This window comes from Bubalus bubalis, chromosome 7 (assembly GCF_019923935.1).
Source record: "Bubalus bubalis isolate 160015118507 breed Murrah chromosome 7, NDDB_SH_1, whole genome shotgun sequence".
In the NCBI taxonomy this organism is placed as follows: Eukaryota; Metazoa; Chordata; class Mammalia; order Artiodactyla; family Bovidae; genus Bubalus; species Bubalus bubalis.
In genome coordinates this window covers 50,183,651-50,196,715 of record NC_059163.1, presented here as the reverse complement: position 1 = coordinate 50,196,715, position 13,065 = coordinate 50,183,651, and the positions used below count along the sequence as shown (strand labels likewise).

The following is a 13,065-nucleotide window of genomic DNA, read 5'->3' as shown; positions in this document are numbered from 1 at the left end:
GACAGAAAGCAAAAAGAAACTAAAGAGTCTCTTGATGAAAGTGAAAGAGGAGAATGAAAAAGCTGATTTAAAACTCAACATTCAAAAAATACTAAGATCATGGCATCTGGTCCCATTACTTCATGGCAAATAGATGAGGAAACAATGCAAACAGTGACAAGCTTTATTGTCTTGGCCTCCAAAGTCACTGCAGATGGTGAGTGCAGCCATAAAATTAAAAGATGCTTGCTCCTCGGAAGAAAAGCTATGACCAACCTAGACAGCATATGAAAAAGCAGAGACATTACTTCGCCAACAAAGGTCCCTCTAGTTAACACTATGGTTTTTCCAGCAGTCATTAATGGATGTGAGAGTTGGACCCAAAGAAAGCTGAGTGCCGAAGAATTGATGCAAGGAGATCGAAACAGTCAATTCTAAAGGAAATCAGTGCTGAATGTTCATTGGAAGGACTGATGCTGAAGCTCCAATACTTTGGCCACCTGATGCAAAGAGCTGACTCACTGAAAAAGACCTTAACGTTGGGAAAGATTGAAGGCAGGTGGAGAAGGGGATGACAGAGGATGAGATGGTTGGATGGCATCACCGACTGGATGGACATGAGTTTGAGCAAGCCCCTGGAGATGGTGAAGGACAGGGAAGCCTGGTGTGCTGCAGTCCATGGGGTCGCAAAGATTGGACACAACTGATCGACTGAACTGAACTGAACTGAAATATAAACATATGAACTCAGTGCACCATTGGGAAATGGAAGTCACCCAGTCTCCTCTGATGTAGAAAATGGGGTAGGGACAAGTTTCCAGGAGGAAGAATTCACTCTAGGATCTTGGCTCCATACAGACTAAACCTGAACTAAGACTTCAGCCTAGAAATCCCTGCTGTTGGCTTTCACAGCTCAACTGGCTATCAGGTTATAGTCACTTCAGTCAGCCAGATGCCTTCTCCATGGCTTCTTGATATGCAGGGAGGTCCCTTTCCTTTGCAGATGCACCCAGGGACTCACATAAAGTTGTTAAGTCAACACTCCCAAGAACTCTGCATTTGATTTGTTTTCTGGATAAACCTGTCTGAAGTGGGGAACCTCACCACTTTAATTCTTTTCAGTTCTTTAATCCTAAAGCCTAGGCTATACTCAAATCACTTCATAAATCTATGACCACTGAAGTAGCCTTTCCCCATCTGCCAAAAATTCCCAAACACACATTTTTCACGGAGACTTTTCTTAGCAGAGCTCTTCCCCTGCAGTGCTTTAACACCATATCCCGATGAACACTGAGTCAGGTGCTTGTGGATTTGGCTGAGGAGGCTGAGATTTCCCCGTGCCTCAGCTTCCTGGTGTGGAAAAATCGAGCTAACAGGATCTCTCCCAAGGCTCTGCTGAGAGATAATCAAATAAAATAATGCATACGCACTTGCACAAGACCTGGCTCAAACCCCACCAATATATTTTATTACTTTCTACGTTGTCAGAACACAAGTATTGTGTCTTGCTACCAGAGAGCCATTCCTATGAAGTCAAGCATCCCTCGCAACACTCGGGGTTGCAGGCTCTTTGAACAGTCTATATGATGTATGTGCGTGCATAGACCAGCTTTCTCTCTCTCTTATGTGTCTGGATGTCCAGATTTCATTATCAAAGAGTCAGAGACCATCAGAGAACTTGATCAGCAGCCAGGCACGGTTTTTTTCTGTTTTTTTTCTTCTTGTTGTCCTTTGTCAGGTCTTTGTTCCGCCCCTGGCTACACTCTTACAGAACCACTTACTGGTGATTAAAAGGAGGGACTCGACCGGCGAAGGCGGGGCCTGCGGGCACGGGGGGCCCAGCGATTGGGTTCACCCTCGGGGGCTGCGCTTTCTTAAGTGCCAGCCAGCGGGCGCCGGCCAACCTCCACCGCCCCTCTCCGGACCCCGCCGCCCACTCCGCCCCACCACAGCCGAGGACCAACCGGCCGCCCCAGACGTCAGCCGCGCGCAGCAGAGCCTTGCAATTGAGTCCCATTTGGCAGCTGCGGACTGCCGGACAGACAGACGGACGGCGGTGGCGATCGAAGGCGCAGGGAGGCCCGCGCGGCGGGAGGGAAGAGACGTCCGCAGGGCAGGCAAGAGCCAGACCCGCTGCCTCCCCCGACAGAGCCATGGACAGCACCGACAACGCCACCCTGCTTTTCGGCACCGACAATGGCACCCTGCTCTTCGGCCAGTCCACGCTGCCCCCGGACAATTACACCTTGTCGCCCACCGCCAGCAGCCTGAGTCCCGGCTCGGACGCACCCCTCGCGCCGGCCTCCAGCGCCGGCCCCGGCCCCGGCCCCGTGCTCAGTGTGACACCCGGGCCCGGAGTCAGTTTCAGCCCCGGCCCCACACCGACCCCGGCGCCGACGGCCGGCAGCTTCGCGGGCGGCGCGGGTGGCCCAAGCCCGACCCTGTTCGCTCGGCCCGAGGCGGCCCACGAGCCCCCGTTCTGGGACACGCCGCTGAACCATGGGCTGAACGTGTTGGTGGGCGCCGCCCTGTGCATCACCATGCTGGGCCTGGGCTGCACGGTGGACGGGAACCACTTCGGGGCGCACGTCCGCCGGCCGGTGGGCGCGCTGCTGGCCGCACTCTGCCAGTTCGGCTTCCTGCCGCTGCTGGCCTTCTTGCTGGCGCTCGCCTTCTCCCTGGACGGCTCGGCCGCCGTGGCGGTGCTCCTGTGTGGCTGCTGTCCCGGCGGGAATCTCTCCAACCTCATGTCCCTGCTCGTGGACGGCGACATGAACCTCAGGTACGGAGCTGCTTACGGTCCCATAGCCGTCTATCTAATCGCCGTCAACCGCGTTTACAGCCACGGGTTCAAGACCGAGGAGGGAGGAAGGAGAGGCGGTTAGCATGAGGTGCGGAAGAGCTGCAAAGAAACTGGAGATGAGGGTGATGTCCGGGCAGAAGAGATAGGGTTGGAGGGGAGAAGATCTAGACGGGAAGAGAGGTGCTCTGAGGTCTGGGGGTCTCCCCCCACAGCTCTCTCCCCACCCCCCTGACTGTTGCTCTGTCAGTGCAGGTCTGGGCCCCAGAAGACAAAGGCAACTGGGAAGTCTGAAGCCAGGACTCGCGGGAAATGTAAAAGCAAAATAGGACTGTTGGCTCCAATAAAGAAAGTAATCTCATATATAAGGTTGTGATTGGGGTCAGTCCAACAAGTAGTATCCGGCAGCTTTACTATGTCCTTCAGGGTGCTTTGGAGGATTAGAAAAGATAACAAAAATATTCCTTGCCCTCACAATCATCCAGAGGGTAACCAGTGCAGTAGGCTGCAGAAAGCAGAGAGCCACAGTCCTGAGATTCTTTTTATCTCTTACCTGGAGTTCCTATTTCAATTGGGCTTAGACATGCTGCTCTCTTGGTGCTCTCCTGAGATGAAGCAGGTTCACCCCTGACTTCAAATTGGGGGGCTTGCAGGCTCCCTCTTTCTCCTTTATCCAGTGTGCAAGCAAGGCTCTTTGGCTCAAAGCTGTTCCAACTTCTGTCCATTCCCTTTCCTGCAGTATCATCATGACCATCTCCTCCACTCTCCTGGCCCTGGTCTTGATGCCCCTGTGCCTGTGGATCTACAGCCGGCCTTGGATCGACACTCCCCTGGTGCAGTTACTACCCATAGGGACAGTGATCCTGACCCTCTGCAGCACTCTCATCCCCATCGGTTTGGGCGTCTTCATTCGCTATAGATACAGCCGGGTGGCTGACTACATTGTGAAGGTAAGGTCACTCTTCCCTTTGCCTCCTTTACATTCGTAGAGGGTCCTTGGTCTCCAACCCATGGCTGAAATGGTGAGAAGTCTGGAAAAGAAGGATAAGGAAGAAAAGGACTGGGCAGCCCTTGCATGGATAAACTTAAAAAATTATGCCAGGAAGATAACTTCCATCCCATCTTTTGGAACTTTAAAAATAACAGCTTTAATTAATATACCAAGGTTTATTAAAAACAGCATAACTATCAGTACTCATAGGTGGAAACAGATCATGAAGAAAAAAGATGACAGTGCAATTCAACGGCAACATGTTTTTCACTAAGAAGCCATGTATTACTAAAAATCAAAGCAGGTGAAGTAAAATTATTTTAATTGGATTTGTGCAGTATTTTAGAAATGCATTACTCTGTTCTTTAAAAGTGGAACTCTAATTCTGAGAAACTCTGTAGCAGATTCCTTTAAAATGTTTTATTAGTTTTCTAAAAGTAACTTTACACTAATAAGACCAAAGGTAATTCAAAAATTACATCGTGGAATATAATAGAACACACAAAATAAAATTAGGTCCTGGGTAAATAATGCAGAATATATTACCATTACTAAATTTGTGTTTCTTTTTTCCTTCCCCATTGCAATATATCATATTATTTCTAAAGCTAGTGAAAGGATGAGATTTCTATTATTTTGTGCAATATTTCTAATATTGCTTTATTTTAAAAAAGTGATGCTTTTTGTAGCAGTAGAGATTTTGTAATAATTGATTGGAGGAGAAAGATTTAAATATTTGTAAATTAAACTTTCTTTGAAAACTCAAAAATAGTAGTAAATAAGAGTAAACCATGAACAGGATTCTCATTTTAGGAAGTTAAATAAAGTATATAACTAATTACTATAAAGTGTATATGCAAATTCCTTTAGAAAACAAAGAGAAAAAGGCTCACCCTAATGTTTAAATTATGTAGATTTAAGATGACATAATCTTTTGTGTTTTACTTATTTTATTTATTAAAATAATCTGATTATACAGAGGGGCTAACTTTAATATGAAAAATAGAGGGCTCTTTTCTCTAATACATATATTCAACCTTGAGTAAAAAAAATATGCTCTGTAATAAACATCTATTCTTTGAATGTAATAATTGCAGGTGGATTCTTTACTGTCTGAATCACCAGGGAAGCCCAATAAATATATATGTACATGAAAACATAAATATTTTAATGTTAAACATAATATACTATAGATTATTTTTGAGAGCATTAAGAACTTATTAAGTTTGATCATTAAGCTAAGAGTATTAATGTGATGCATTTACTATAAAACCTTAGGAATTCTAAAAGAAAGTCAATCAAAACCCTATTCCCATGCTAAAAATAGATAAATATATTTAAATAACAGACACTCCAATAAGACTGTGTAACTTAAAGTTAAAGCTGGACTCATTTCTTAACGAGCACACTCATAAGACCAGCTTCATAATATTTTTATACTTTTGCAAACACTTTAAAGTGAGTATTAAATGTCAAATGATTGAAAATGGTTCAAAGGAAGTGATTCAGAGCCACTATGTTCACAATGAAGAATCAGATTTTTGTCAAAGCTTTTGATGTAGACACACCTTGAAACTTAATATAAGAAAAGTTTTGATTGGCACATTTGTAGCATGAGTATCTTATAATTTTATTTCCATACCCTTTAGGATAGATTTTTGACCAGCCCAGATAAATTTTGAATGATTTTTAAAAGAGTATATGCCAATCCCACAGACTCCAAAGGATTATCATCCCACATATATCTATGAAGCCAGAAGCAACACTTAAATGTCTCTGGACCTGTTGTCTTCCTCACAAACACCCACCCAACCCTCTGCCCCACTGAAAAAAAACAAACTGCCAATCTGAAGAAGAAGAAGAATTTCTAGGTTTCCATCTTACTATTTACCAGCCTGTCTTACTTGTATGAGTGAAATGTATCAGTCAGACATCAAGAGACACACTGTTTTATAAATTGTTTTGTATCTAAAATCTTTCTATTATATATAATAATTCCTAAGCACCACTAGAGACAGGTGGGAGGTTTCTTATCAACAGATAAAAAGGAGGGAGTTGCAGAACTACAAAGAATTCCTCACATCTTATGTTTACGTTTTTTCTTTTCTCTAACCTAATCTGAGTTGGTAATTGTTGGGTATTACTAACAGTTCTCTGAGATATAAAGTATTTTGAAAGTTAAAAATATTGGACACTCAGTTGCATAAATTAATAGTCTTTTATCTTCTGTGTAAAACCAGAACTAATTTCTTATGGAAAACATGGAGTCCTGTTCAGGGGAAGTAATATCCATCTGTCTACTCCATTCATCAGACTATACCTGTTATATTGGGCTCAGTTCTAACCACCCTGTTTTTAAGAGGCATATTTACAAATTAAAGAAATGTTCAGAACAGTCGGGCTTCCTAGGTAGTGCTAGTGGTAAAGAATCTGCCTGCCAATGCAGGAGATGCAAGAGATGCGGGTTCGATCCCTGGGTCCGGAGGATCCCTGGGAGGAGGAAATGGCAACCTACACACAGTATTCCTGTTGGGAAAATCCCACGGATAGAGGAGCCTGGTGAGCTACAATCCATGGGGCTGCAAAGAGTCAGACAGGACTGAGCACTCAGAACAAATCTGGACTCCAAAACAGAGTTACGGGATGGAGGCTGAAAACTTGGGACAATCTGCCCCCAGAGAAGAGTAATAACCTTCCCCTCATAACTGATTTTTAAACATTTGTAGGCTGTTTTTAGGATGAGTAGTCTGTCTGGTCTGTGTTGCTCCTGAGTGCCTATCCAAGACAGTGGCTAGCAATTATAGAAGGCACATTGTCACTAGACATAAGGACAGGTCGCCAAACAGAGCTATCTGACATGGCCTGGATGCCTCTAATGTCAAAAACTATTCATTATATGTAGGAGATCAGACTAGATGACTCTCATCTTCCAAGAGTCCAGGGTCCCCTTGTTTGAATTCCTCTGCAACTCTTATTATTGTTGTCTTTAGGGCATACCATGCTGGCATTGCACAATCTTAGTTCCCCCACCTGGGACTGAACCCATGCCCCCTGCTTTGGGAGAGCTGAGTCTTAACCACTGGACCGCCAGGGAAGTTCCACAAATTATTTTTGATGGCTTCTCTATTTTCTTTTACTAGATTTCCCTGTGGTCTCTGCTAATGACGCTGGTGGTCCTTTTCATATTGACCGGCACTATGTTAGGACCCGAACTGTTGGCCAGTATTCCAGCAGCTGTTTACGTGGTAGCGATTTTTATGCCTTTGGCAGGCTATGCCTCAGGCTACGGCTTAGCTACTCTCTTCCATCTTCCGCCCAACTGCAAGAGGACGGTGAGCCTGGAAACAGGGAGCCAAAATGTGCAGCTCTGTACCGCCATCCTGAAACTGGCATTTCCACCACAAAACATAGGAAGTATGTACATGTTTCCCTTGCTTTATGCCCTTTTCCAGTCTGCAGAAGCAGGGATTTTTGTTTTAATATATAAAATGTATGGAAGTGGAGTACTGCACAAGCAAGATCCTCTAGATGAAGATGAAGATACAGATATTTCTTATAAGAAACTGAAAGAAGAGGAAATGGCAGACACGTCCTATGGCACAGTGAAAGCAGATAATTTAATTATGATGGAAACCACTCAGACTTCACTCTAAATATGAAGATACACAGGAGAGTTTATCTTGCTGAAATACTACTTCATATTTATGGTCTGTGGTAGTGTCTATGGTTTACATAAAGAACAACAGCTGGTTCACATCATTATACATGTAACGATTTTGATCTACCCACCATAAGATTGCATTGGTATATTAACCAAGCATTTACATAAACTACAAATCAGTGTTGTAAAGTAACTTGCACCTGGGACTGCTAGGTTGCTGGCCTGAACAAGTGTGGTTTTTGGTTTTCACCATGACCAATATCTATGACTGTTTCAAATATGTTAAACAGGGTCTTGGAAATGTAGAATTTTGATGCACTATCTTATATGAGTAAAAACATGCTATATTTGTAAAGCATAATTGAGTTGAATGTAATTGTTGTTAAAACAAAGTGTGCTTGCTCAGTTTATAAATACTTGACACTGTTAAAATTTGACCTGTATTCAGACAAATCCCCAAACAGGTCAATTAAACAATGAAATATAATATCTCATTGTCCAACCTGTTTCAAATCAGGGAAAAATTACATTAATATATTTGATTACTTGATCTGATATCTATTTGTAATGAACAGCCGACATGTTTCTAGTGAACAAGGCACTTGCTTTTCAACTGGGGACTGGTTCCATCTTCAGCGTTTATGTAAACACAGTCTAAATCAGTTTTCCTTTGCAAAGTTTATTTAGTCAAAGAAATCTGTGGAACGACTATCCTCCCCAGAGAAGAGCAATCCCTGGTGGTACTTAACAGCACCTCCTGCTCACCATTCGAGATGGGCGGGGGACGGAGGAGGCGGGGAGGCGGGGAGGGAGTAAGTTCTCCAAGGGAGAAAACAATTAGCCTAGATACGATGCCCTAGAGTGCTTTCCCTATGCACTTACTGAAAGGGTTCAATGCGTAGATTTCTCAGAGCGACTCTGAGATGATTAAATAACATATAATCTGAGATCGTAGGTTATGAGACCCCAAGTAGTCTCCCCAAACCTTCGCATTTTTGCTCACTAGCCAGAGGCACCCAGCCTAGCCTCAGCTTCGAAGGCGGCGCAGACAATAACCGAGGAATGGCTACCACCTGGCTCGGTTAATCCGGGGGATGGTTCTGCGGGTATCTTCTTCACCTGGGGCAAGTTCACTTCCAGATCAGTTTTGCATCGCAAAGAAAGCTTTCTTTGCAGATCATCTTAAGGATATTCGTGCCGACCTCCGGGTGTGGAATATTCCCACACCAAGGTCGGGGAGGGAATTCTTCGGCGAGGAAGCTAGGACACCAGTGGGTGGCGGGAAGGGTGCGGGGGGGTGGGGCGCTGCCCCAGTGCAGCGCTGGCCGCGGGGGTGGGGCCCGCGTCCGACTGCCCCTGAGAGGTCGTCTATTTAGGGCGCCGGGGCCGGCGGGCAGGCGGCAGGGGTACACTGATGGCTGCCCTGGGGGACGTCGTCCTGGATGGTTACCTGTACCCGGCGTGCGCCCTCTATTCGTACCGGTGCCTCTACCCGGCCGCCGCCGCCACCAAGGGAAAAAGCGGGGCGGACGAGGGTGGCTGGCGACCCCGGGGCGGGGGCTACCCTCCCGTTTCCTCCTCCTCTGACGGCGCGGCCTCGTCGTCGTTCCCGGGCCACGGGCAGCTGGCGGCCGCCGAGTACGTCCACAGCTACCAGCGCGCGCAGCTCATGGCCCTGCTGTCGCAGGTGGGCCCCCGCCCGGCCAGCACTCGGGACGCGGCGGTGCAGGTGAACCCGTTCCGCGACGTATCGGTGCAGTGCTCGCTGGGGCGGCGGACGCTGGGGCACAGGGCCCGCGAGTCCGGCCCGAGTCCAGATCCCGAGGGTGCGGCGGACGCGGGCGGCAGCTGCCCGGCCTCCCCGCAGCGCGCCCGCCGGGGCCCGGAGCAGGACAGCCCGCCGAGCCGCGCCCCGCGGCGCGTGCGTTTCCTGCGCACCCTGGCTGTGTACTCGCCCGTGACCTCCCGCTGCCTAGCCACCCTCCTGGAGGGGGCCGAGGCCGCGGCGGGCCAGCAGAGGCCCGGGGAGCCGGAGTCTGAGCGAGGGCCGCCAACTGCGAGGCCCCGAGGCCCCGAGGAGGGAGACGGGTCGGCGAGGAAGGTGTCCCTGCGGCTGCAGCCTGAGGAGGACGAGGCCCAGGCCGCAGTACCGGCAAGCCGCGAGCAGCCCTTGCCCGTTGCCAGGGTCCCGGACGCCGCTGGCGAGAGATCGTCGCCCCGGAGCCCCCAGCCGAGCAAGGAGCGCCTGCGCTTCCAGGTGAGAACCGAGTCAGCCCGGGAACTGGCAGGGGATCCCCCGGAGTTGTGTTGGCTCCCATCCGCGTCCGGGTGCCCGCCCTCGGCTGCTCTCGACACGTGGAAGCGCGCGCTCCCTTTACGCGCCGGCACGCTTCGGTGCCTTTCGGTGGCTGCTGAAGTCTTTCTCCGTCAGCATTAAATCGAGTGTAGTGTGCTTGTTGCTGTTATCGTAGAACTGCAGCTGCACAGGGGTGACTGTAGAAAAGCTCTTAACATTCTTATTCCGAGAGTATTTGCTGACCGCCAGAGTGTAGTCAGCTGTATACAGCAAATACATTGTACGCTGGATGATCCAGGATGGGTCTCAGAACATGAGAAAGTGAACTTATTGGCCAGGAGAGTCGATTCCCGTGGATCCCACTCTCAGTTTTGAATTCAGTGTGTTAGAGACTGTAACCATTGACTACTGGGGTCCTGGTCAGGATTTTACCTTGCATTTAAGACGCACCCCTATTCAGAAATCTGATGGTACTGCTGGAGCGTGCGCACTGCCGTGCTTTGCTACCCAGGAGCAGCAGGCATGGAGGTCCATGTGGTAGTTGCCTGAACGCTAAAGAGCTGGAGCGCACTGAGGGGTTGTAACCCAGCGGAGGAGAAAGACGTGAGAAATAGTAAGAGGCCTGGAGGAGTCCTTCTGATATCTCCTCCAAGCCCTCAGGGCTGTTTAGTGGGGGTCCGTGAAGCAAAGAGAGTGAAACAGATTTGTACACAAGCTATGACCGCTCCAAACTGTGTTGATACTCAACGTTTAACCTTCCTGGACTTGAGCTTGCTCACCTGTGAAAATGCTGAGTCTTCCAAAGTTCCTTCCAATCCTAAAGACCTAACTTGAAAAACTTGTCTGTAACTTGTTTCTGAGAATAACTTAAAGAATAAGGTAATACTACTTTTGTTCATATTGTGTATGAATTAATGGCTTATCCATATTTTCAACTCTCAGCACCATTTGATAGAAACTTAATTAGCAACATAAATAGCTTTTTTTTTCCAAGGTGTTCACCCAAGATTATTTTAGGGTGCAGTCTTATTTCTTCTGTTCGACTACCTCATTTGTGTGTGTGCTAAGATCAGACCTATTTTACAGAAAGAAAAACCCTCCCTCCAGAATCCCAAGATTCAGGAACCCTGTATTTTTGGCTTTCCCCTTGCCTGTCTGCAGGAAAACACCTGCTTAGTAAACTGCTCCTTGAACCAAGTGAATGTGGAACACAAACTTTTGTGGGCCCATGCTTTTCTATTCAATACTTGATTAAGCTATTAGCTTTCCTAACTGTTACCTTCTGGAGACCACCTTGAACCTGATTCTACTTTCCTCCATGATCTGAAGCAGAGTGCCAGTTTTAAGTATCAGATCCTTAACAGGCTGCTTGAGATGAAGGCTGATTCAGATGGCAAGTTGGTTACACTCTGCTGTTCTTTCGCTCAGTTCTTAGAGCAGAAGTACGGCTACTATCACTGCAAGGACTGCAATATCCGCTGGGAAAGTGCCTATGTGTGGTGTGTACAAGGCACTAACAAGGTAAGCAATGCCCTGTCACCAGCGTCATCCTGACAGAAGGTTCAGGAGGGTTTGGACTTGAAGTTTTTCCTTTGTCCCATCAGGTTTACTACAAGCAGTTTTGCCGAACATGCCAGAAGTCTTATAACCCTTACCGAGTGGAGGATATCACCTGCCAAGTAAATTGAACGTTTGCATTTTATGTGTGAACTAGATAGTGATGAGAAGGTTTAGGAGTAGTTTCTTGAAAATTTTTTCCTAAGAGAGCCTAGATTCCCAGTGACCTGAGGTTTTGATTCCTTTCTGGAATGAGTTGTAGAAATAATACTCAACTGGGAAGCCAGGCCTCCGTGATCGTTTCCTCCTGCTCTTGTAAACTTTGGTCGTGTGAACATCTCTGGAGACTGTCGTCTCATTTGCAACGTGGAAGAATGTTTGCTTTACCTGACACTCAGTCCAGTTCAGGAGAGAGTAAACTTAAAGAACAGAATACCTTTTAACATGAGGTAGTAGAGGCTGATGATTTTATGCAAATACATTTCATGCAGCATGTACCCAAGTTAAAAGTATTTAGTAAAAATGCGAGTTTTTCAAAGTTTTCTGTTTTGCCTTAGTTCAGAAAGGAATGTCAGGTTGAGTGGTAACAGGTTGCTTGTTAACTGAGCACTGCCTTGTGATAATGGGCTGTGATGATCAAAGAGGGAAGAACAAACTAGGCTGTTACCACACCGCTAATGGACCTTGGCTTGCCAGTTGAGACAGCCTAATCAGTGCCCTTGACTCTGAGAGTAGAGCAAGTTCTAAAGTAGAGAGGAATCGGACAAGGAAATTGAACTCACTAACAGCTCTGCTCTTGGCCCAGCAGCTGTTGTTCTGCCTTCTGCCTCAGCTTGAGGTCCTTTGCAGCAGGGAGAGGGCCAGGGTCGGCCACTGGTGCCGGGCCTGCTACTAGCTCCTGGCCTCACACCTTCACTTTTGTTGTCAGACTCCTCTGTCCTACCTGGTGGCTCTCCACCCTGGCTTCAAGGGTAGGAAAAGATTTCCTCTTAAAACTTCTTCAAAAGAAGCTTCACAATTCAGAATTGAATCCTATGCAAAATGGAAGCAGGAGCGCATGACGGAAGTGCTTCTGTTCTCCCATTCCTGTCCTTGCAGACAGAACCTTGCTTAGTGTGCATTCAGTTAGTATTTGAATGGACTAGAAAAACAACTTTGAAGTTCCAGGACATCACCAAGGGTTTATCTTCTGTATACATGTCTCACTTTGATCTTTTTCAGAATTGTAAACAGACTAGATGCTCCTGCCCAGTGAAACTTCGCCACGTGGACCCCAAAAGGCCCCACCGTCAAGATTTGTGTGGGAGATGCAAAGGCAAACGCCTATCCTGCGACAGCACTTTCAGTTTCAAATATATCATTTAAGTGAATGTAGGGGGAAAAAAACCCAAGAAAACTGAGGTCCCACTGTGAATGTGTGCTGCTGGAGCAGACAAGCGAGCTGAGCTTTTCCCCCCGCCATGTCCCTCCTCCTCTTCTGCCGCTCCCTCGAAATACTTCGTGAAAGGCTGTTGTTTGGCAAAACTGTAAAATAAAAGCATTGCAAAACAGTTGATACACTGCATAAAATCCATAGGAGAGCCTGTCTTAACAGTCTGTGCTTGTTACTTTAGTATTTGTCCATTGCTTATGGAGCAGCCAGGCTCCGAGTTAGGCTAGTCATTACTTGACAGTATGAAGGGGCTCACTGATGGGATGTTTACTGCTTGTAGGTCTGATGCCTATAAGAAATTAATTGAACAAAAAAGCCATCGATTAAAATGAGCGTTCTTCTGCAGGAG

The 13,065-nt window shown here is 47.0% G+C and overlaps 2 protein-coding genes across 4 annotated transcripts; both read left to right on the top strand.

Moving 5' to 3' along the window:
- Positions 1 to 1,985: 1,985 nt before the first annotated feature.
- SLC10A4 (solute carrier family 10 member 4) lies at positions 1,986 to 7,918 on the top strand. Its single transcript, XM_006057728.4, has 3 exons — positions 1,986 to 2,761; positions 3,519 to 3,729; positions 6,911 to 7,918. The coding sequence occupies exons 1-3, from the start codon at positions 2,133 to 2,135 to the stop codon at positions 7,421 to 7,423; spliced, it is 1,353 nt and encodes a 450-aa protein (XP_006057790.3). The 5' UTR covers positions 1,986 to 2,132; the 3' UTR covers positions 7,424 to 7,918.
- An 893-nt stretch (positions 7,919 to 8,811) lies between these two features.
- On the top strand, positions 8,812 to 12,839 carry ZAR1 (zygote arrest 1). 3 transcript variants are annotated; one of them, XM_044945884.2, is made up of 4 exons: positions 8,813 to 9,688; positions 11,156 to 11,248; positions 11,312 to 11,406; positions 12,506 to 12,839. In XM_044945884.2, the coding sequence occupies exons 1-4, from the start codon at positions 8,846 to 8,848 to the stop codon at positions 12,537 to 12,539; spliced, it is 1,065 nt and encodes a 354-aa protein (XP_044801819.2). In that variant the 5' UTR covers positions 8,813 to 8,845; the 3' UTR covers positions 12,540 to 12,839. The 3 variants fall into 3 exon arrangements, with proteins under 3 accessions (XP_044801818.2, XP_044801819.2, XP_006057789.4); XM_006057727.4 differs by having other exon boundaries at positions 8,814 to 9,688; positions 11,332 to 11,406; XM_044945883.2 differs by lacking the exon at positions 11,312 to 11,406 and having other exon boundaries at positions 8,812 to 9,688.
- The last annotated feature ends 226 nt before the right edge of the window (positions 12,840 to 13,065 follow it).

Excerpts from the sequence above, each read along its gene's own strand:
- ZAR1 (XM_006057727.4), top strand. The coding sequence starts at position 8,846 with ATGGCTGCCCTGGGGGACGTCGTCCTGGATGGTTACCTGTACCCGGCG. Across the intron at positions 9,689-11,155 it reads AGGAGCGCCTGCGCTTCCAG|TTCTTAGAGCAGAAGTACGG; the intron begins GTGAGAACCGAG and ends TCTTTCGCTCAG. Across the intron at positions 11,407-12,505 it reads TGGAGGATATCACCTGCCAA|AATTGTAAACAGACTAGATG; the intron begins GTAAATTGAACG and ends GATCTTTTTCAG.
- SLC10A4 (XM_006057728.4), top strand. The coding sequence starts at position 2,133 with ATGGACAGCACCGACAACGCCACCCTGCTTTTCGGCACCGACAATGGC. Across the intron at positions 2,762-3,518 it reads GACGGCGACATGAACCTCAG|TATCATCATGACCATCTCCT; the intron begins GTACGGAGCTGC and ends CCTTTCCTGCAG. Across the intron at positions 3,730-6,910 it reads TGGCTGACTACATTGTGAAG|ATTTCCCTGTGGTCTCTGCT; the intron begins GTAAGGTCACTC and ends TTCTTTTACTAG.